The sequence below is a fragment of the Arvicola amphibius genome, chromosome 10, assembly GCF_903992535.2.
Source record: "Arvicola amphibius chromosome 10, mArvAmp1.2, whole genome shotgun sequence".
Lineage (NCBI taxonomy): Eukaryota > Metazoa > Chordata > Mammalia > Rodentia > Cricetidae > Arvicola > Arvicola amphibius.
In genome coordinates, this window is record NC_052056.1 from 39,345,967 (window position 1) to 39,368,801 (window position 22,835).

The 22,835-nt window shown below is 44.4% G+C and overlaps 1 protein-coding gene across 1 annotated transcript; it reads right to left on the minus strand.

The window, feature by feature from the left end:
• Positions 1 to 1,637: 1,637 nt before the first annotated feature.
• LOC119825602 (V-set domain-containing T-cell activation inhibitor 1-like) lies at positions 1,638 to 13,405 on the minus strand. Its single transcript, XM_038346585.1, has 4 exons — positions 13,354 to 13,405; positions 9,411 to 9,812; positions 7,652 to 7,936; positions 1,638 to 1,916 (listed from the first exon to the last, which is right to left on the minus strand). Exons 1-4 carry the CDS (start codon positions 13,403 to 13,405, stop codon positions 1,888 to 1,890), a joined length of 768 nt encoding a protein of 255 aa, XP_038202513.1. The 3' UTR covers positions 1,638 to 1,887.
• Between the last annotated feature and the right edge of the window lie 9,430 nt (positions 13,406 to 22,835).

The following is a 22,835-nucleotide window of genomic DNA, read 5'->3' on the forward strand; positions in this document are numbered from 1 at the left end:
AAATGGCACCTGTCATCTGTTCTCACACGGTAGAAGAGACAAGGGGCCTCTCTCACACCGTACCAACTGGTTTTGTATCATCGTACCACAAGTTAGAGTAATCAGAGAGAAAAAGCCTCAGTGAAGTAGGCTTTCTTTTGGCCACCAATCAGCTCCTAAATCATGATGTGGAGACTTATTATTAATTATGAATTCTCGGCCTTATGCTTGTCCCACTAGCTCTTACAACTTAATTTAACCTCTTTCTCTTCATCTATGTTTTGCCTTGGGCTTTTTACCTTTTTTTCATTCTGTATGTCCTGCTTCTTTTGTGGCTGACACCTGCCTGGCTGGCTGGCCCCAGGTCTCTCTTGCATTCTGTGTCTCTCTGTGTCTGTGTCTGTGTCTGTGTCTGTGTCTGTGTCTGTGTCTGTGTCTGTGTCTGTCTCTCTCTCTCTCTCTCTCTCTCTCTCTCTCTCTCTCTCTCTCTCTCTCTCTCTCTCTCCTCCCAACCTAATTTCCTCTTACTACTTTTTCTCTCCATCTGCCATCCCCACCTAACCCTCTACTTCCTAGCTATTGGCTGTTAGCTTTTTATTAGGCCAATCAGGTGCCTTAGGCAGACAAGGGAAAACAAATGCAACTCATCTCTACATAGTTAAAGTAATATTCCACAACATAAACAAATGAAACTCATCTTTACATAGTTAAAGAAATAGTCTATTCAACAACACTCAGTTGAATACATGCCTCGATAAGATCGATCTGTAAGGCTTTTTCTTAATTAGACATTCATGGGGAGGACCCAGCCATCATGGGTGGGGCCACCCCTGAACTGGGGGTCCTGGGTTCTGTAGAAAAGCAGACTAAGCAAGCCATGTGAAGCAGATCAGTAAGCAGCACCCCTCCATGGCCTCTGAATCAGTTCCTGCCTCTAGGTTCCTGCCCTGTTTGAGTTCCTGTCCTGACTTTTTTCAATAATGAACAGCAATATGGAAGTGTAAGCCAAATAAACCCTTTTCTTCCCAACTTGTTTTTCGGTCAGAGTGTTTTTCATTGCAGTCATAGACACCCTAACTAAGGCACACAGCAATACGGATTTCATCGTATTTGCTTTGCCTTAATGATCCAGCTTCTCAGGGGACTCTACTTCTTATTACAACTACTTTTGGTGTAAATATTTTAAAGAATGAATTTGGGAAAAACACAAATATTAGACCATTAATCTATTTTTACAAAAAGCATAGAGATGTGAGAGATTTAGAAATATATATATATATATATATATATATATATATATATATATGAAGAAGAAGATAAAAAAAACCACTGGACAAACAGAAAAGTTCAGAAGAGTTAGCCTCACCTAATGTCATATTTCTACAGCCTTTGTCCAATAACGCATAAAAGAACTTTAGCAAACACATTCATGATAATTTGGGGGAAGGTACTCTTAGGCTCTTCTTGGTTGGCCAAGTACCCAAATAACACCATTACCAAAAGGAAACCAGCCTGATGTAAAGGAAACATATTCCCTCTGCTCTGAGTTCACCGAGTCATTCAGTACCCACGCACACCCCAGTGAAACTGACACATGAATTTTAATCTCAGTCCACCAGGATTTTAATCTCATTTGTGTTGCACTAAAGACTTGATCTTTACTCAGAATTTAACATGTTCGGAGAATGAGACTAAATGGAACAAATCTTCTAAACAAAAGAGAGAAACAGATGCAGAAGCAAGACTCTGTTAATCTGTAACACTCTGGACTGACTGGCTCCTTGTTTCTTGATTTGAGTTTATGGTCAGTAAGTGTCCAGGACAAAAAGAACATCCATCACAGGAGAAAGCAGGAACTCCGCTGACTGAAGGCACAGCAGGTTCTCAGGCAGAGAGCATTCAGATCTCTTAATAGTCATATTCACCGAACCTTTTCTCTGAAAGACAAGAACATGGGAGTGGAAGGAAAAAATAATATAAAAGTTAGTTTTGTATTAGAAGCAGGTCAGCATCAATGCAATGTTTAGAGCCACAGAAGAAGAAAGAGCTATGAGCAATGAATTCTTTGTTCCCTCTAAGAAAGTAATCCTCTAAGGGGCTCTAAAATACTCTGGGTGTTTTCTAAATTGCTGTCCATTTATAAGATGAAATTTGGTTTTACTAGTTCATTCATTCATTCATTCATTCACTCAACAATTTTTTTTGGAGAACAATTAGAGGAGATTAAAGGAAACAGGACAGGGAAAAATAGTATTTCCTACCAACTTTCAGAGATAAAAAGATAAAAGAGCAGCACAGTCCCAGAGCCTCAGGCAGCCCTCCCTTGTCTGTTAGCTGTGTGGGACTGGGGCCACACGGAGAGGAAGCTGACATCATAGGTCAGCAACTCACATCACATTCCAGGACGCCCTGGGGAGAAAATCAGCCCAGACAAGGAAAGATTGCAGACTGCAACGTTCCCCTGCCTGGCTCTCTACAAACTTCTGGCTTAGACCTAAGTCTCATTCACTTTACTGCCCACTGCCCTCCCGTGCCACACCCTCCTGCTGTCCCTCTTCAATTCTCGCCACTCTGACTTAGCTGCTACTCTCTCAAGCTTTCTATCTCTTACTTCCTGGTGTCAATGCCATTATCCCATGTGTACTCCATCCGTTTGAGCCTTGCCCTCCTCTCTTGTACGATTCTCGCCTACATCTTGTTTTAGTCATCATCCCCATGGCTATTACTTAGATGATGATATTAGCAATAACTATAACTTCTCCCCTTTCTCAATTTCAAAACTCTTACTACTTTTTTCTTTTTTCTTTTTTTGTTTTTTTGTTTTAAGAGACAGGGTTTCTCTGGGTAACAGTCCTGACTGTCCTGGTACTCATTCTGTAGCCCAGGCTGGCCTCAAACTCACAGAGATCCTCCTGCCTCTGCCTCCCGATTGCTGGGATTAAAGGTGTGCGCCACTACTGCCTGGCAAGATTCCTACTCTTTAACCATTGCCTCTGTCTTTCCAATTCACCTTCTCAAGTCCCCCAACATAAATATTTTTTTTTAATGCCAGCAGGACCTAGAATCTAATGACGCTACAGCTTCTGGGGAAATATTAGGGGTAGAACCCAGGGCTGCATGAACGCTAGGCACGTGTGCTTCCACGGAGACACAACCACACCCTCTTACCACCTTTTCTCGTCCTTTCCTCCCTTCCACCCTTCACCTTTCCAGTGCATCTAAAACTCCACGGCTGACATGCTACCATGCCACACCCTTCTGTCTCCATCTGTTGGGCAGCATGAAAAAAACTCTAATACCATTGTGTGCCTACACTCAGATAACTGAGACCGAAGGAAAACACGCAGTAGTTCCCAGTGTCCTTGTTTCAATTTAATGATCAAGAACTTCCAAAATGTTTTTAGTGCTACAAAACAAACAAACAAACAAGCAAACAACAAACAAAAAAAAAACCTGTCCTATTCCTTTAGTTGTCTCTTCTAGACAGTTGTCTTAGTCTTTCTCAACCCCGGCATGCCTAGCTTTGCCCTCAGCTTATGAATTGATTCCTGCTCAACTTCTCTCTCAAGCAATCTTTTTTCCATCTTCATTGTTTTTGATTCCTCAGTAATATTCTGCATAGTTGAACATTCCTTTCTCTCCGAAAGCTTTTTCCTGGTTTTCAAGTTACGCCGTCCTCTCGGTTTTCCATTTGTTTCACCCCTTCTCCTTTACTGCGTTCCTACATCTCCCTCACCCCCAGGACGTCAGGAAGGGCAGGGGAGAGGGGCCCAAGCTCCAGTACCCAAACTTGTCTTGTTTGTTTGTTTCTACATTTTTGCATTCTACTTCCATGGTGAGCACATCTAGCCTCAGAATTTCAAATCCCACCTGTAGTTCCCAGTTCCCGGGCTTTGCTTCTGAGTCTGTCTCTTTTTCTTAATTGAAGAAATGACTATGTACTCCCCCTCCCCCTCCAGTGGCTCACGTGGGTTTCTCTAAAGATGCCCCTAATGAAACCTAGACAAATATGAAACTACCCATTCACGCTCTGTGAGGCCCTGACTTTGCAAACTCCATTTTAAAGAAGGGGCTTCATCTTAAGTCATATAATGGGGTGTGGGGGGGTGCTGATCTCAGCTCCAGAAATGTGCCACAATAGCAGAATTTGAATGGATATTCTAAAAGTAGTTGATTAAGGATCTAGGGAGCACTGCCATAAAATTTAACAAGGTCCAGATGTTCCTAGGAGGCATCCTGTCCTTGAAGATTCCTTGTCAGATATTAACGGCTCTTTGTTAAGGTTTTCACGCCTAAAAATTGACCAATAGCTTCAGAAAGTACTTGACCCTATGCTCTCCTTACCCAATCCACAAACAACAGGACATGAACTCCCCTGATTGCAGTGTTTCCCCTTTAGAAGTTCTCCCCTCCCCAGGCTTGCCTCCACACCTTCTGCACCCACCATACTGGGGTGCTCTGGAAGGGTGTGGTCCAAACTCGAGTTTGTATATTAAGGACCTTCATGTAATTTGCACCGGAATCCGGGTTCTGTGAATTCATTTAGGGATAAGTTACTCGGGACGACACCTCTAGCTGAGAGAAATCTTAGTGATCATGGGCTCCTCTCTTTTCCTCACACCCTTCACTTACTGTTTCAACAAACCACCGTTGCTCTGCCTTCAGAAATGTAAACACGATCCAGCCTCTTTTTGTTACTCCCACTCCTACCATGGGGTCCTGACACCATCTTCTCTTGCCTGGATTATCACAACAATCCACCTGGCCACCCTGTACCACCCTCAAGAGTGGCAGGCAAGAGCTTTATAAAGCCCGAGTCAGATCATTTCCCTCCTCTGCTCAAAAGCCACCAGTGGCTGCGCAACTGAGACAAATCCTCGGGAAGGCTCTACTAGAAACTGCGCAGTGCTAGCGGCTGCCTCTCATCTTTCTCCTCTCCTACATCTCTCATCTCTCTCTCTCCACATTCTGTCACTAGTTCTTTCCATTCCAGCCCCTGGCCAGCCTCCGTGCTGCCAACATTCCTGCTGACCTCTGGGCCTGGCTTCCACATCTCTGTTCAAGTCTTTGTTGGAACTTCACATGGAAGTGAGGCTGTCTATGGACAGTCTGACATCACGGCTCTCCCTCCCTACTCCCTTCTTTCTGATCAGCCTCCAGTGTGTTGTGTTCCGTAATGGGACCAGTCACCATATGATATAATACATGTTTTCCTTTATGTTGAAAAATACATACAGAAAAGTAAGTGTCCAGCACCATGCAAACCTCTTGCAAACTGAATACTACCATATAACCAGCACCCACACCCATAACGGGAATAATATCTGTACCCTAGAAATCTCCTCATGTTCTAGTCTCTTTACATCTGCACTCCAAGGGATGCATTCTGACTTCCTTCACACAGTATAGATGATTTTTCCCATCCCCCAGCCCGTTACTGAATTTCATGTAAACGGGTTCATATGGTGACATACAACACATTTTCATGATCTGTTTACTATGTATTTCTTTCCCACGAACAGTATAAACATTTCAAGCGTATAAGAATTCATTATATTCACTGGGATGCATCTAGCACCTACAAAGAGGATATGGCACAGAGTTGGAGACCACAAATATTTGATGTGCAAATGAGCCAAATATTGAACAAATAGAAATGAGCGTAAGAGAAGGACTCCGAATGTGAGCCAAGTCTTGGGAAATGGGCAGGAGTTTGAGGTGCAGATCAAGAGAAGAAAGGTATTCTGAGGGAGGCAGAGTCTTCACAAAGGCTTGGCACTGTGGAAAAAAAAAACAGTCTGAAAGCCACAGGACTTGGTAAGGCCAGAGCCATGAGCAACGGCTGTGTCAGGAGACACCGAGGCTACAGAGCTGGAAAAACAGGCAGATGTCAGATCTCAAGGGTCTCATATAAATAAACAGATGAGAGGATAGAGAGAGAAGCAAAATATGAGGGCTTTTTAGATAGTTCTAGGGCATTTGAAGGGTGCTGAAATCTACGAGGATAGAAACAACAGTGTTTCTTTTGAAGTCAAGCCATTAATAATGTATCCTGGTGTTCTCAGAAGGAAGTCCGAGGCCCACTCTAAGGTTCACAGATACCAAGTTCATCTGAATGTGTGGGAAAGACTTAGGAGTCTGGCAGATAAAGTGAGCCCCTCCCCCCTTTCTCCCTCTGAAGGAAAGGCCAACTCATGTGGGAAATGTAAATGCATGAGTCTGTGTGGTTTCTTCCTGTTTTGCTAGACTGAGGGAAGGTCATGGGAGCTCTGCCTTCCTCCCCGTGCAGACACAGCTCTGAGGAGACTGCACCCTGTCCCCCTCATGCATGGAAAGGACAGAGGTGCCCTGGGCGTCGTTATTACCGGCTACAGCTTACATTCGACACCAGTGTGTCTTGGACTTGAGTGTGGGTCAGGATCATCTGGAGGTCATATCAAATATCAGTACTGAGTCTCCCCAGGATTTACTTTCCCACAATGGGACCCAAGAAACCGTCCTTGAGTTCCCTGTTGCTGGCCTGGGGCACCCGCCTGCATCCTCAACCAGGCAGAGCTTTCTAATGCTTCCTTTGCCTTCTTCCAGAGGGGTGGATGCTCCCACGCTACCATCACTGAGCTTCAACTTTCCCTTCTCGTACTAGATGTTCCTACAGCTATATTTTATCAGATAAAATGTAGGGGGATCTAGTTAAATTTGATAAATAATATTAATATATTTTAGATATAGAATATTTGACATAGATGACATAATTGGTTGGCAGAAAATTTAAAATTTGTGTTCATTAGTCAAGATATTGGTCAAATTATTTAAAGTTCTTATTTCCTCATACAGAAAGGGACAGTAATAGCAATTATGTTTCAGGGCTGAGTTAAGGTCTTAAACACAGCAGATGTGGGCTGGGGAGATGGCTACATGAGCGTGAAGGCCTGAGTATGGGTCTCTGGCGTCCAAATAAAAACGGGGTGCAGCACTGCCCACGTGTGATCCCATCCCTGGGGGAGCAGAGCCAGGAGGATTCTTGGGGCTCCCTGCCTAGCTGGTGTAGCTGGATCAGTGACCTCCAGGTTCAGTGAGAAAAGCCTATCTCGAAAAATAAAGAGACGTAACTGGGGAAGAACACTACCAGCGGAGGAACACTAACAACAGCGGAAGGACACTACCAGTGGAAGAACAGGAACACTAACAGCGGAAGACCACTAACACTAACAGTGGAAGAACACTAACAGCGGCCTCCGACCTCCATCCTTGCACACATGCATTTGCACCCAAGCACACATGTGTACACACAGACGCATATACACACACAACACATATGTAAAGATCCAGGCACGTGGTAAGTGGCCCGCAGATGCTGCTATGACTACTCAGCCTGTCACACCAGGAAGCTGAAGCGGAAGAACAGAAGACTCACCAGGAGGAAGAGTCACCTCTGTCTGGTGAGAGCTGTCATTCCTTTCCCCCAAGCACAGTCTTTTTTCCAACCCAGGGAGACTCCACATCACCACCATTTCTGACCTCAGGCTACAAGCTCGTGCTCCTGGCGCTTCTTAAATCCCCAAAGTGCTCAGAAGTGGCCGCCACATTTGGCATTTGGTAAATATTAACAAGTGGTGGCTTCTGTGTGGCGAGCCGAGCCTGCTCTCACGCTTCCCCTCAGAGCTGCACTTACTTGGGTACCGCCGGATGGATCTGATGGGTCTGTTGTTTTCATTCGTCTCCGTGATATGGCAGACATATTTTTCGTTTAACTTGACTGGGTATTTGAGGACAGAGTACACTCTGTACAAGCCGTTCATCTGCTCCTCCAGGACCTCCACCGTACTGTGGTTGCTAAGGTCCCTTTCTCCCCGGTCTAACCAGGTCACGTTGGGTGTGAGGTACCAGCCCTTAGATGTGCACGTAACCACATCTTCATCATCAATCTTGTCAAACTTCACCTGCGGCATTTCAGAATCTGGTTGGGAAAAAATAACAAAACAGTTCCTTTTTTGTTTTGTCCCAGGAGGCCAAAGCCTTCAGGGTTTATACGAACCCTATGGAGACAATATGTTCCTAGGTTCACCGTAGCTAAAATTTTGGCCCAAGCATTGTGAGAGAAAAGGAGAATATGAGATTTCTCTTGCCACCTAGGCCCCTACTGCTGCTGTCTTTATTGGGAGGATCTTCCCTTATTGGGTGGGTTCCCTCCAGATTGTCCACTGACCTCAGAGTCCATAACCACACCACTCTGAACGAACTCAATCTCATCTGATCTCAGAAGCTAAGCAAGGCCGGGCCTACTTAGTCCTTAGATGGGGGAATCCCAGAAGATAAGTAATAAAGCCGGGAAGTGGCATGAACCTGTAATTACCACCACTCAGAAGGAAGGCTGAGGCAGGAGGATTGCTGTGAGTGCAAGCCCAGACCAGCCTACATAGAAAGATTCCGTCTCACAAAACAACAACAAAGAATTGAGAACCCTTCTCGCCATCTTCCCATCTCTTACCCTGGAGGGTGGCTGCCTCGCGGGACCCACAGCCGCCTGGCTCTGCCAGAAAGGAAACAGTTTTCCATGAAACACTGGAGGATAAGGTATAACACTGGAGGAATGTGGATTCCCAACCCAATCAATGTTTTTCAAACTACTTTTTAGGTTTTACATTTTTTATTTTATGTGTATATATTACCGACACTTATTTCAGTGTACCGTGTACATGCCACACGCTCATGGAGGCCAGAAGAGGGTTGGCTCCCCTGGAACTGGAGTTACAGCCGACTGTGAGCTACCGTGTAGGTGCTGCTAGGAATCAAACCAGTGCTTTAACCAAGGGACTGTCTCTCCAGGCCTGAAACCTCTGCTTTGTGGTGAGAAGAATGAGGCCTACAGAAACTGACGGACTGCCCAGCATCGTCCCGATTCGAACTCAGCCTCCTGATTCCCAGTTCTGAATTGTGTCTGACTTTAGCGTCGTATCAGGCGCGTGCGTGCGTGCGTGGGGGGGATGCTGTTACAATATGTAACACTTGGGATTCAGCCAGTGCTGCTTTGGCTGCCCCAGTTCATTCATATAATGAATGATGCCTCCCGGTACAGACATCATACCTTCTGTTCAGAGAAACAGTTTTAAATAAAGCAAATTGATATTCCATTATTCTTTTTTTTTTTTTTTTTTTTTGATTTTCGAGACAGGGTTTCTCTGGAGTTTTTGGTGCAACTAGCTCTTGTAGACCAGACTGGCCTTGAACTCACGGAGATCTGCCTGCCTCTGCAACCCGAGTGATAGGATTAAAGGCGTGCGCCACCACAGCCCGACAATATTCCATTATTCTTATCATAGAAATAAAGTAATTTGAGCTAGAAAAAATGAGTCCCTTCCCCCAAGAGAGAAAATTTAGAGCTTATGAAGATCCCAGACTTGAAGCCAAGCTCGTCCACGAAGTCTCTTTACCTTCCACTATCAGCTTGACCTTATTCTCCCCTCTGCCGTTAGGAGTGACAGCCCAGCACTTGTACACGGCTTCATCCATGAAATCCACGTTTCGCAGCAGAAGGGACAGAATCCCCTCGGAAATCTCGTTCTGGTCCACAGAGACCCTTCCCTCATACAAGGCATTCTGGTCTTCCAGTTGCTCTGCGTTATCGTAGAACTGGTAAACCACCTTTGTGAACACTTGAAAGAAGTCGTAGTGCGTGAAGAAGCGGTAAAACTCGCGATCTCCCGCTTCATACTCCTCTATTATGTCTTCTCGCTCCCAGTAGAACTCGAGGTTTTCCGTGCCCTCTATAAAGGAGAACTCGCAGTCGAGGGTCACATCCGTGAACGGGTGGGCACGCACCTCATCTGCCAATGCTGGATTGTCAAAGAGGAAATGAAGTCAGTAAAAAAGCCAATGAGCACGCACTGGGTAAGGGACAACAGCAGTGGAGGCAGAGAGATCCACTGCAGGGGACTGGTCATTTATAAAATCACCAGAAGCCTGGAGAAGTGCGCCCAAAGATGGGCAGGGAGGGTGCGGCTTGTCACGTGTGCTCTGCCTGCCCTGGCCTCTTGCTGGGCAAACAATGACACAGCAAAGTGCGTCTGTCAGAGCTGACCTGACGGAAGCTGTGTTGCTGCGGGTGTTGGCTCCAAAACCAAGCCGGGCTTGCCAGATTGACACTGGCAAAAGAAAACTATTGCAGGCACCGTGCGCCATAACCTTTCCATCTCTTCTGTCAGGTACCAGCTCAGCCCTTCTGTAAACATGTCTGACTGACAGTGCAGGTATCGCTCCCAGAACCTCAACACTGAAACGTTCTTGAGAACATTCTTTACTCTGCGTTTCAGTAATCCAGGAAGGCACATTGGGATGGCGGAAAGGTGTTTATAAGTGAAAATCGTTCAGTAAACTAACCTATTCTACCTGCCATAAATACCTCTCACTGGGGGCATGATGGCAGTGGAGACCACAGCCATGGACTATATAGAACTCATGGATTCTTAGCATGGGGTAAACCCCTGGCATGTGAGAGCTGAAGGTTGACAAGTCACCTGACTGGACATTTTCAAACTATTTCCCCCAGAACCCACTCAGAGGCTGTCACCAGCAACAGGTGAAGGCTGTAAATGCCAGGAATAAAAGGAGGAAGAATTGGTGAGTGGCAGCCTCGGTAAGGGTGTTGTTTGGTATAAAAATCTATGACAAAAATAGAAGAAAACTAACTTAAGCACTAAGAGCAAATCTGGGTATCACACTAAGTGGGCAAGGAAGCTTCCAAGCCATAAGCCAAGTGCAGCCAGCCAGCCAGCCAGTAGAGGACAGAGACACAGTCTGCCCATCCCAGCGTGCAGGGACCTGGTGGCAGCTGACGGTGCTGTCAGATACTTGGTCAAATGTTACTATGGGAGTTTATGAAGGCCATTTTGTGTTAGGTTAACAGTTGAAAGGACAAACTTGAGTAAAGCAGTTACCCTCCCACTCTATCTGAATCCAGAATAGAACAAAACAGCTGACGGCCCTACCAGCCATCAGGACGCCTGCTCAAATGCCTGGGCAATCTCTCCACACCTTCATACCTGAAGTGAGACATGGGCTCCTTTCGGGTCTCAGTCCTAGGACTCAGATCAGGTCATGCCTCTCTCTCTCTCTCTCTCTCTCTCTCTCTCTCTCTCTCTCTCTCTCTCTCTCTCTCTCTCTCTCTCTCTCTGTGTGTGTGTGTGTGTGTGTGTGTGTGTGTGTGTACACATGCATGCTGGAGAACCCCGACTCTATCAGCTTACATTTATTTTGTGTTTACAATATGCTAAACATATTGTAAGACCTTTCTCTTCTGGATTTAACCTTCATCTGCAGACGACATTGAAGCAGATACTATTTAGTACCAGGAGGTGGGTTGTTTAGGGATGCACAGTTCACTCTGTGGGTGGGAGGAGACTGCTGAATCTCAGGACTCTGGTTCCAGAGCTCTCTATTTGAGATGTGTTCTTTCAGCTAAGAGTAATCATTCTTTCTAAAGTTGACGAGCAAATCAATTACTGAGGAAACGGGTGAATACAAAGAAAGGCACGACAGAAGGGGCAGCGTAGGAAGAGACAACTTATGCATTGTCTAGAAGGATGGGTTTGTACATTTTTTTTTTTTTTTTGGTTTTTCGAGACAGGGTTTCTCTGCAGCTTTAGAGCCTGTCCTGGAACTAGCTCTTGTAGACCAGGCTGGCCTCGAACTCACAGAGATCCGCCTGCCTCTGCCTCCCAAGTGCTGGGATTAAAGGCGTGCGCCACCACCGCCCGGCTGGGTTTGTACATTTTTAATAGCAGTTCCTAAAGTACTGGTCTGAAGATTTACAAATCCAAGCTCCAGTGCTAAGTAACCCTTACTAATCGTGTGGCTTCAGGCGATTCATCTCCCTGAGTTTATTTCTGTATCTATAATCAGAACACCACCTGCTCCAGGTGTTGTGAAACACCCTGGGATTTGGTGACTGTTTTTCTGTGACATGATTCAGTCATCTTCCAGAGGGACACAGGGAAGAGACCAGATGTGTAGCTGCCCTCACTCCAACCTCTCTCCTAAGAACATGTATTTTCCTCTTTAATAGATCGCTGGCTTGTTATCTAGGATTCAGCCTCTGAGCTCTTGCTACAGCTGTACTGTCTATGGCCTTGGAAGGAAAAGCCTCCCACTCTGGAATCTAAGACAGACATGACCGGCCGAGGATGGAAGTCACCAACCCCTAACTGGTGTGTCTGCACAAGGCCCTACTCCTATCTAAATATGTCTTTCATCTTCCTCAAACTGTTGTTTCTAGGCTGTTGTGTCTTTAGCGACCCCAGTTCAAAAAGTCCAAGAAAAAAATGCACCAAAAAGCTAACAATGTAGAAAAACACTTTAAAATTTATACGAAAAATATGAGTATCTAACGCACTGCTATAGCACCTGGCACAGCTTACCAGGTTGACAGTATTGTTCAAAAATATAATAGTAGATGTATCTTCCCCATTCTCATCTGCATTCTTTTTAACATTTTTGTAGCACTTTCAGTGTGAGAGACTGTCAGCTCACTTTGCCTTTGTCCCTTTACCTACACACGCACGCACGCACACACACACTCACACTCACACCTCCATCATCAAGTGAAAAGAGCCAAGAAATATCACCCAGTGGACCAAGACTTGCACTAACTTCTGAGTTATGTCTGGGGCTTAAGGATACTTTCAAACTGCTGCTGCCCATCAGAGATCAGACCACTGTTCCTGTGACATTGCGTGTCCCTGAGGACTGTAATGTGTCTGGTCGCTGTGTGGAGTAGTTAGATGGCAGGCCTTGCCTGCACAGTAACCTTTTAGAAGCTTCCAGTCATATGCTTCAGGTTAGCTCAGTCACGTTAACAATTGCAAAATCCACACCTGTTGCATCACCCACCTTGTTGCAGACTTGAGTACATAAAGTGAAATTAAAAAATTGAGTTGTATTTTTTAGGACATGGTTGATTTCAAATATTCTGAGACTATAAAATTTGATACTTTGCGAAGTCACTGGAAGGTAGGGGTTCTGAATGTCTTTTCTTTTGCGAAGTTTGCAATCAACATGGGGATCAAGTTGGTATATGGCTGGCTTCAAATGGACAAATCTAATTTGGAGGGAGGGGTTTCTCGTTAGAACAGATAGAATTAAGGCTGCAAAAGGTATGCTATAGTCTCCAACACATTTTGCCACATATTGCAAAGCAAATATAATATTTGCTTTTCACATTTAATAAATAACAGGACTGGGATTTTAAGAGATTAAACCCTTTCTAGACTGGTCATTTTTGTTGGTTAGTTGTTTTTTTTTTTTTTCCTACATCACTGTCCTCACTAGCTCCAAAATGGTTTCCAAAACATTTCCAAAAGTTTTGGAAAAATGACTCACCTGCACCGTGAAGAAGTAGAAGTAGGTTGGCCCACATCCAAAAGAAAGCCATTCTGTAACAAGGAAAAAGCAGAAATTTGCTTTAGGGAAGAGATGATCTGGGCCCCACATCCACAGCCACCTGTGTGTGCGTGCGTGTGTGTGTGTGTGTGTGTGTGTGTTGGGGGGGCGGGTCTTCATCAGCACCAAGTCTACCTCCTCAGCTGAGCAGGCCCCATAACCTGTCCTCCATGTGCCAATGACATCTGGGTGACAATGCCCCACCACTTCCTGGAGTTCTAACTCAGAAGTATATCTGTAGGCAGGTAAAAGTTCAACACTCAAACTGAATCCAGCTTCCCACTTAGCCTCTTTTTTTGGAGGGGGGTGTCTTGTTTTGTTTGTATGTTGTTTTGTTTGGCTTTGTTTTTTTGAGACAAGGTTTCTCTGTGTAGCCCTGACTGTACTGGAACTCAATCTGTAGACCAGGCTGGCCTCAAACTCCGAGATCCACCTGTCTCTGCCTCCGGAGTGCTGGGGTTAAAGGTGTGTGCCAACACTTTCTGGGCTATTTCTCCACAAATACATCCCCAAATCATGGTGCCACTCCCCCCTCTCCACCCACCCCCATCATTGCCTGTGTCACCCCTGACCTCAGTGCTCCCACACACATACGCTGTTAAAGGTGGCCCCCCTGACGTCCTTCTCACCTCACAACCGGCTGGTCATTCCTTCCGCGTCGCCCTAAGCATAATTCCATTGCACAAATCACACTGTACGCAGTTAGTTTTCACATGTTCTTTATCTCTTTCTGTTTTACAGGCAGGACCAAGACTCCCTCTTGGCATGTAGTCTTGTCTCCTTTCTTTCCTGTTATTTGGTTTGTGGGGGAACATCCCACCGCTGTCCCCCACCACTATTTACCATACAGCTCAGTGCTAAGTGCTAACTATGCGTCCATGGAAGATACAGTAAAATGCCTTGAAACTAGACCTAAATTAATATAAATTTAAGGAGTAATATGACAGCCACTAGGACTATTGTAGTTAACAGAGAAAAGGAATAAGAAAATGTCAGGGAAGCCGGGCGGTGGTGGCGCACGCCTTTAATCCCAGCACTCGGGAGGCAGAGGCAGGCGGATCTCTGTGAGTTCGAGGCCAGCCTGGTCTACAAGAGCTAGTTCCAGGACAGGCTCTAAAAAAGCTGCAGAGAAACCCTGTCTCGAAAAACCAAAAAAAAAAAAAAAAAAAAAAAAAAAGAAAGAAAGAAAAAAAAAGAAAATGTCAGGGAGAAAAGGTTCTAAAAATATGATATGGTATTTTTTTATAGTTCAATGAAATTTGGTCAGCTTTGTCTTACACGAAAGCTTTTCATCATTAGAAAAGACAGAAACTCCAAGGCCTTCCTCATTCCCTTTCGACTCCGGTTGGACAGAATTTCTCTCCTCTGCCCTTTGCACTGCTCTGTAATCCTCTGATGCGTTTATTAAAGCTTGTTCTCAACGGTCCCAACAGTAACACAGGCTCAATGTAAAAATACTTTTAATAGACGAGAACATTAAAGTCACTCTCAACTTATCTACTTTGTCTTATAGCTGTTTATATTCATATTAGACTACAGCTTTCCTGGACTAGGTGCTCCTCTGTTTTAAACATCTACCAGAGTAGTCCATATAGTTTACATCCATTAGTAGAATTAATTGCATCTGATTTGATATTTTTACAAAGTTTTACTGTATAAAGGGAAAAAAATAAAACAGCAAACCCCCCTCCCCCAACTCAAAACAAACAAGAGCTTTATGTACTAATAATAACGAGAGTAAATTATCCTGAAGCAGAAAATCCCGGTCATGTAGCCAGGCCTTGGCTCTAGCGGTTATCCCTTCTCCATGTCTGATCTGGGGAGAAACCCCAGAGACGTCTTTGAAGCATCACTGTGACAATGTGAACAGGAAGGGACAAGACACAGTTGGCACAGCCAACTCGACACGCTAGTCACGCTGTGAGCTGCTTGACTGGCCACCAATTCCTCCCAAATAGACAGTCACTTTAGACAAAGAGCTTACCTGTTAGCCTGCTGGTTTCCCTGCTCAGCCAGCTCGGAAGCAAGTCAGAAGCCAGCGTGTCTTTGAAGGGATAGTTGTGTGGCGGTCCTCAGGGAGAAGGCTCAGAGAGCTGCTCTTACCAACCTGTTGCCACAGGTGCTCGGTGAAGACCTCCTGTATTTTCACAGTCATAATTATTAGCTGGAAAAAGTCTTTCAGGGTGTTACGCTGAGAATTAAAAAGAAAACTCTCAGCCTCTGCTGGGCAATTATTCGGCACTCAATTTTTCTTTTAAATCAAAAATTTGAAGACAAATAAAATAGCATGTGGGTAAGGCTTACTATATAATTTTAGTGAAAAAAAAACAGAGTATGGAACTTTATACGCACGTGATAGCATGATATATAATGTCAGCCTCGTGAAGGAACGTGTGTGCTCATGGAGGGAGAAAATAAATTTATCATGATAATAATGACAGGAATTATTTCTTGATGGTGGCATTGCAATTCTAGTGCTTTCATATTGTACTCCCACGTTAGTGACCTTTTCTATCACATTATAACAAAGACTACACGTGGAACGATAGCAGAGTGGCAGACTTTTACACTTACTGTGATAGAGAGTGAAGGTCCAGGAAAAAGTGAGTAAAGGAGAGAGTCCTCAGTTTCCCCCTCTTGTTGGTATGTTTTGTGTCCTCCTGAAGCCTCATCCATTAACCCACAGACTCAAATTCAGTAATGGAAAGCTCCTTTTTTGTTCCGTTCTGTTTTGGTTTGTCAAGACAGGGTTTCTTTGTGCAGCCCTGGGTGTCCTGGACCTCGCTCTGTAGATCAGGTTATCCTCGAACTCACAGAGATCCGCCTGCCTCTGCCTCCCAAGTGTTAGAATTAAAGGCGTGTGCCGCCACCACCACCCGGCAAGAAATTTTTTATTAAGGCATCTCCTTCCCTTTCCCATCTACACAGCATATAAATTACCATCTCATCTTAACTGGGTTGACTGCATGCTGACCCTCAGAATAGCGGAGGTGAACTATGGACCAGGATGTGAGTCCATCACAACAGAGAGGTTAGCACACAGTCTTCCAGAGTAGTCCATGTAACATAGATTGGCATTTCTTTTATTTCTGTTGCTGAATGTGTTCCGCTGTGTGCATCTACCACGTTTTATCTACCCTCTATTGGTTTAGGGATTTGGGGTTAATCCCACCGCCCACTGTGATGGATAATGATGTGACAAACATTCGTGTGTACACACCTGGGATGACGTTTTCATTTTCTCTTTGGTATGTACCCGAGAGACAGACTGCTGTGTCATAAGACAACTCCAGTTTTAAACTTTTTCAGACTGTCCAGACGGGTTTCCAAAGTGACTACACCATTTTTCATTCCCACTGTCAGCCTGTGAGGGTTACTGTTATTCACATATGCACCAGCGCGAGTCACCATTTGATTTTAGCTTTTCTAGGTGGGCATGGGTATTACAGGATATTTTATCACACTGTGAAACCCAAAATTATTAATAAAATCAACCTTGGATGAGGGGTGGAGCCAGTAACTAGGTGACAGAAATTAGCCATCGAGCACGGAGGACCCAGGAAGACAGATGCACAGAAGCAATAGGGAGGGACTTGGAGTTCTGAGGGGAGTGTCTTTTTTTTTTTTTTTTTTGGTTTAGATGGCTGAAGAAACACTCTTCCTGGGTCTCCAGCCAAAAAGGAACGTCAGCTGGTTGCTTCTCAATTTCTCTGAGCTAGTAGGTTTCCACCCCAACATCTGGCTCCCTAGTCTTTATTGGTAAATGGAATGATAAAGACTTAGTTAACAACTATATTTGGCAGCTGAAGCAGAATTGGTAATGACTGGACCAGAAATCCCACCAGACCAAGGGCTATGACTGTGGGACCATGGGGCCTGCAGATGGTAATTAAAATATCAGTAGATTCAGGTGCAGCCACTACGCCGACAGAAAAACAACATAAGTAACTTGCTATGGCTTTTACTCCTAGTTCCCAGATGGCTAATAATGTTTATCACCGCTTGAGTGATAGTTACCTTTTTCCCTTCTAAAATCGCAGTTTTCAATGATTCGTGCTTTCTTCTTATTCATAAACAGAAAGTTCCTTAAACACAGTGTGGTATTGAATGAGACAGTCCCCTATATTCTTGGGCATCTAAGGACTTGGTCTCCAGTTGGTGACATTACTTGGGTAGGTTTAGGTGTGGTCTTGTTGAAGGCAGTATGTCACTGGGGATGGATGTTGTGTTTATCTAAGTTCTTCTATTACCAATAAAGACCCAGAGTCAGATAGTGGGGTAAAAAAAACCTGATATATTGAAGAGGCAGCAGAGGAGCGACCAGCTTACCTTCTCTCGACACTTCCCAGATCAAAGACAGTGCAAAATTTCCAAGTGTCTCCCTACTCCTTCCTGTGCATCTTCTCTATCCATATCCCTGCTTTTTCTATGACTAATTCTGGTCAGCTAATCACTGGTTCCGCCCCCTGATTCAAGGAACTTTGTTAACACAGTCTCGGGGTATCACAGTGTGACCAAATATCCCACAACAAGTGGGTTTTGAGACTTCAAAAGCCAAGCATCCTTTCTAGTGTGCTGTGGTTTCTTTCCCTGTTTGGAGTTCTGACTTGAGTTCTCAGCTGTGGCTGCTCACCACCTGCTACCTCTGCTCCGCCAACATGGACTATTATCCCTCTGCAACTGTAAGCCAAATCAATTGTTTTCTATATTTTGTCTTGGTAATGGTGTTTTTTTTCACAGTAATAGAAAAGTAACTAAGCCAGGCAGTGATTAAAGGCTTTAAAAAAAATATGACTACTATAATTAAGTTCTGTTGTGTTGGCACCCAGCTCCACCATATCTTGTAGCTTGGAAAATTAATTAATTCTCCCATATCTTGATTTTATTGTATGTAAAATGGAGATAATACTATCTATAGTTTGGAGATAGGTTTAGTAAAATATTTATACAAAGCCCATAGGACGGTATCTGACACACTACAACTTCCAGCAAAGGACACATATATGCACAATATCATGAAGAAATCCATTATTTTTGTATACTTACTAAAAATAACAATTAAAAAATGAAAAGAATTACTAAAGTCTACCTTTAATTTTGCCTCAGATAGGGAGTTACTGTTTTGAGGTTTTTTTTTTTTTATGCGTTTGTTGAGACAGGGTCACCATGTAGCCCTGACTGATCTAGAACTCAGTATGTAGACAAGGCTGTCCCCCAAATCACAGAGATCCACCTGCCTCTTCCTCCTGAGTGCTGGGACTAAAGTCATGTTCCACCATGCCTGACCCCGAGTTACTGATCTTTTTCTAAAGACTTGAACTAGAGCGATAGGAAGATAAAAGAACTTTAATCCATCCATACCCTTGGATAAGCCAAAGTGAAAAGATTCTGCCATGGAAATAACCCAGTATGCCAATCTGAGCATTTGTCCTTCATCTGATAGGCAACAATAACCCTAGACATCAGCAAGTCGTTGCACATGGGTTTTACAACTGGCAAAAATTATTGGCACTCTATGTCTCTTTCTAGTCTGCTTCCATAATTTCCCTCTGGGTGGCTTGGGTTCTCCTGCCAGAGCCTAACAACTGCACACAGACACAGGTGCACACTTCTGCTTCTTCACTTGGGCAGTGTTGTACAAATGATAGGTCTCCAGCCTACAGACGGGCTTGTCTTGCTCAGCACCCGTGACCCTGAAGTACAGTCACACAGCAAAAGCACGGCACCTCGAATTTTATTTCTACCTAAGTAAGTGGTCCACTCTGGCTGTGTGTTCGACGCCCACAAAATCTCCAACCTCAACAAATGCCCTTTCAGTCTAATAATCACAGTATTTTTGAAATGCCACAAGTGGGTAGATATCTTTTGAAATCCTATCTACCCACTATTTGAACAATCTTATCATTCTGAATAAGGAAAAAGAAAGCACACTAGACTAAGTTCAATGAGTTAGTGTGTCGTAATTTAAAGGTCACGGACTTTGGAGCCACACAAACGTGATGCTAAATTTTTACTATGCTTGTCACCATCTATGTCATAGGAGACATTTACTCTTCTCAGTTTAGGGTTCCTCCCCTTTAAAGTGGGGCCAAAAGCTCCTTTAAATAAATTACATCAAATTACAAGTTGTTTAAAATGTAATTTATCTGATGTGGAAAATCAAATGAAATATCAAGTTCTTGATAAATATGGGTGCTTAATAAATGTTAGCCCTCTTTCAACTAAAAATATTTATAAATATTCTGCTACTCAAAAGCTTAGTCACTGTGGAGATTGCGGACAAATTCACAACTGAAGACACTCCTCTCAAGGCTCTTTCAATCTAACCAAATCACTAAAAATAATAATAATAAAAAAATAAAATAAAAATCAACCCGGTAAGTCAGACACACGACACACTAGTCCAATCAGTGAAAATTATCTGAAAGAAATTACTCCTAGAGGCTGGAGTGATGGCTCAGCAGATTAGAGCACTGGCTGCTCTTCCAGAGGACCCAGGTTCAATCCCCAGCACTCACAGGGCAGCTCACAACTGTCTGTGACTCCAGTTCCAGGGGATCTGACACCCTCACACAGACATACATGCAGCCAAATAAATAAATAAAAATAAAAAATAAATAAAACACTATTGAACACAAAATAAAAGTAAATTTTAAAAAAATTCCACCTGTAAAAATGGGGTGCCTAGTTACTTTAATCCCTGCATTTGGGAAGCAGAGGCAGGCAGATCTCTGTGAGTTCCAGGAGAGCCAGGGCTACTACACAGAGAAAACAAAACAAACAAAACCGAAAAACCCACACATACAAAACAAATAAAAACAAAAAACCACCGCCACCACCAAACAAACAAACAAACAAACCCACAGAGTAGAACAGAGATCATCATGTAAAGGGGAGTACACCAGACTCAGAAAGACAAATGTCCCATGGTTTTTCTCATACATGAATCTATAGTTTAGAATCAAAATCTCTCCATAGTTAGATAAGATACATATATAGACAGATGTTTTTGCGTGTGTGCATTTGATTGTGTGTGTGTGTGTGTGTGTGTGTGTGTGTGTGTGTAAGGATTAGAAGGGTTTGTTCTGAAGGGGAGGGAAAAAGACAATTGTATACCCTCCTGTAGAACATGAAACCAGAGGGGATAGTTTGCAGGGAAGTTGGGTGAGGGACAAGGGAAGGAGAAGGTAGACTGAAGGAGCAAATGCAATGATATACATGTATGAAAAGGTCATGAAGAAACCTATTAGTACGCTGGCATTAAAAGAAATCATACTTGTAATGATGGGAAGCTAATGTAGGGGACTACACAAAAGGGAAAAGGAGGAGCTTTCCTGTGGGGTGGGGGGGGGCTATTCTAACTGAAGAGATACCCTGTTTACACTGATACAGTTTGTTAGAGCTTCAAAAACAATACTGTGTTCAGCTTTTAGACGACAGTTTCTGTCCATTTTTATACCTGTCCTAAATTCAACAAATAGATACTAAGAGTTCAAATCGTCATTAAAATAGGTCACACCTCAGTTCTGCAAGCAGTAAACTTAAAATTTTGCTAAAGCTCCATTTTCTACCCTCTTCACTTTTTTTAAAAATTAGTTTCTGTCCTACTCGAAACTTTTCACGTAGCTTCATTTTCTACTATTGAGATTATCTTTGCTCTGTTACCTGGTGTGTAATCTTCACTCTTTTTCTGAATCACATTTTTTATTTTACACTAATTGTTAATCAATAGACTTTTTTAAAGCATGAAGTTGTGTTATTGTCGGTGATTACAGTGAACTACTTCTAGAATGTTAGTTTGATCTGAAATAAGGCCCATTTTTTAAAAAAGGAACTTTCAGATCAGATACCTGCAAGACACTTTTTTGTGTTTGTTTTTCCAGACAGGGTTTCTCTGTGTAGCCCTGGCTGTCACGGAACTCACTCTGTAGACCAGGCTGGCCTCTACCTCAGAGACCGGCCTGCCTATGCCTCTGCCTCACTATGCCTGAGACAGTCTTTTTTTTTAAATTCCACCCATAGGTTGTTAAACTGACAAACTATACCGTCCTATGAGAACTCAATCATAATGTTTAGCTGTGAAGAAGCATGAAGCCTGTCATCTACATGAGTGACGACACAGGGTTTTTCTGTTTGTTTGTTTTTAGGAAGAAAGCAATTTAGTGACATCTGCTGTATACATAACCATGTAGCTCTTTTGTATTTAAGCTCAATAAGAAACACTAAGTATTTTTCTCATGTCCATTAACGACTTTAAAATTACGAAGTAATTTTCTGAAGCAATTTCAGAAAAGATTGAAATTGGGATAAGAATGAACATACAGGAACAGGAATTGCCCAAGTCAAGAGTTTCCCAATTAAACTCTGGCTGTCACCTGCAGTGGACTCAGTGCTTTCTCAAACTGAGCTCAGCGGAAACTAGCTCAAACCAAGGGACCTCCTCAATCCAAATTCATTCCCATCCACAAGGGCAGATCAAAGCCCACGCGATCTGTCGTTGAAGTGGGCAAAGTTCTCATTCGACACACATTCCTTTTTTTTTTCTTTGACAGCTTATAGGAACTTTATTTTCCTTCCACCTTTTTTTCCTTTTGCTTAGTTGTCTGCAGAGGAGCTCAGGACCACTCAATAGTGGCTTCAGCTCACTCAGTGGCCTGCACCGTGGGAGCTGCTGACCAGTCCTCTGTGGCTTTATAGAACGCTGCTTTAAAAGCCAAAAGAAAAAAACCTTGGAGGGAAAGTCGGGAAGGTCCTTAAGTATGTTTTCCGGATGGGGAGTTAAATCTGATTTGGGCCTTAGCTTGGAAGAGGGTTTTGTTCTAGACCACGTCGCCCTGACTGGCCTGGGACTCGCTTCCTAGGGCAGGCTGGCCTCGAACTCCATATCCCTGCCTCTATATTCCAGTCCCGGGACTAGAGGCGTGCGCCACCAGGCCTGTTCGCCCGCAGACTAGAAATTCTCCGGGTCAGTTCCCGTCATTGCTGTGCTCTCCAAATCCACAGATTTGGGGGCCTGGCCTCAAGTGAGAACAAAGGGGGTGGCGCCCCGTGACGCGCAGGCCCTCGGGCGGGCTCTTCAGCCCTGGAGCTGTTTACTCAGAGCCGAGGCCGCGGGCCGCCGGGCTATAAAGGACGCGCGGCGGGGCTCAGAGCGCCACGGGCTTCCGCTTGCCCAGCAGCGATCAGCGCCTCCGGAGCCACGAGAGGCGGAGCTCGCCCCGGCGGCTTCCTGCAAGCCCAGGCCCCGGCTCGCTCCCAGCGGCCGCAGCGCCGCGCGCCACGTGAGCCGGAGCCCGCCCCCGAGCGGCGCGCGCACCCGGCGCAGGGCGTCGCGTGACTCGGGCCGGCGCGCGGGGTGTGCGCGGCGCGCGGGGTGAGCGGCGGCCGCCCCGGGCCGCGCCACTTCCGACGCTGCGCTCGGC

What these genes read in the sequence shown, in the direction of transcription:
- LOC119825602 (XM_038346585.1), bottom strand. Translation starts at nt 13,405, where the DNA reads ATGGCTTTCTTTTGGATGTGGGCCAACCTACTTCTACTTCTTCACGGT. An exon ending in TCTACTTCTTCACGGTGCAG is followed by an intron (nt 9,813 to 13,353) that starts GTGAGTCATTTT and finishes TTGACAATCCAG; the next exon opens with CATTGGCAGATGAGGTGCGT. An exon ending in GGTCAAGCTGATAGTGGAAG is followed by an intron (nt 7,937 to 9,410) that starts GTAAAGAGACTT and finishes TTTCCCAACCAG; the next exon opens with ATTCTGAAATGCCGCAGGTG.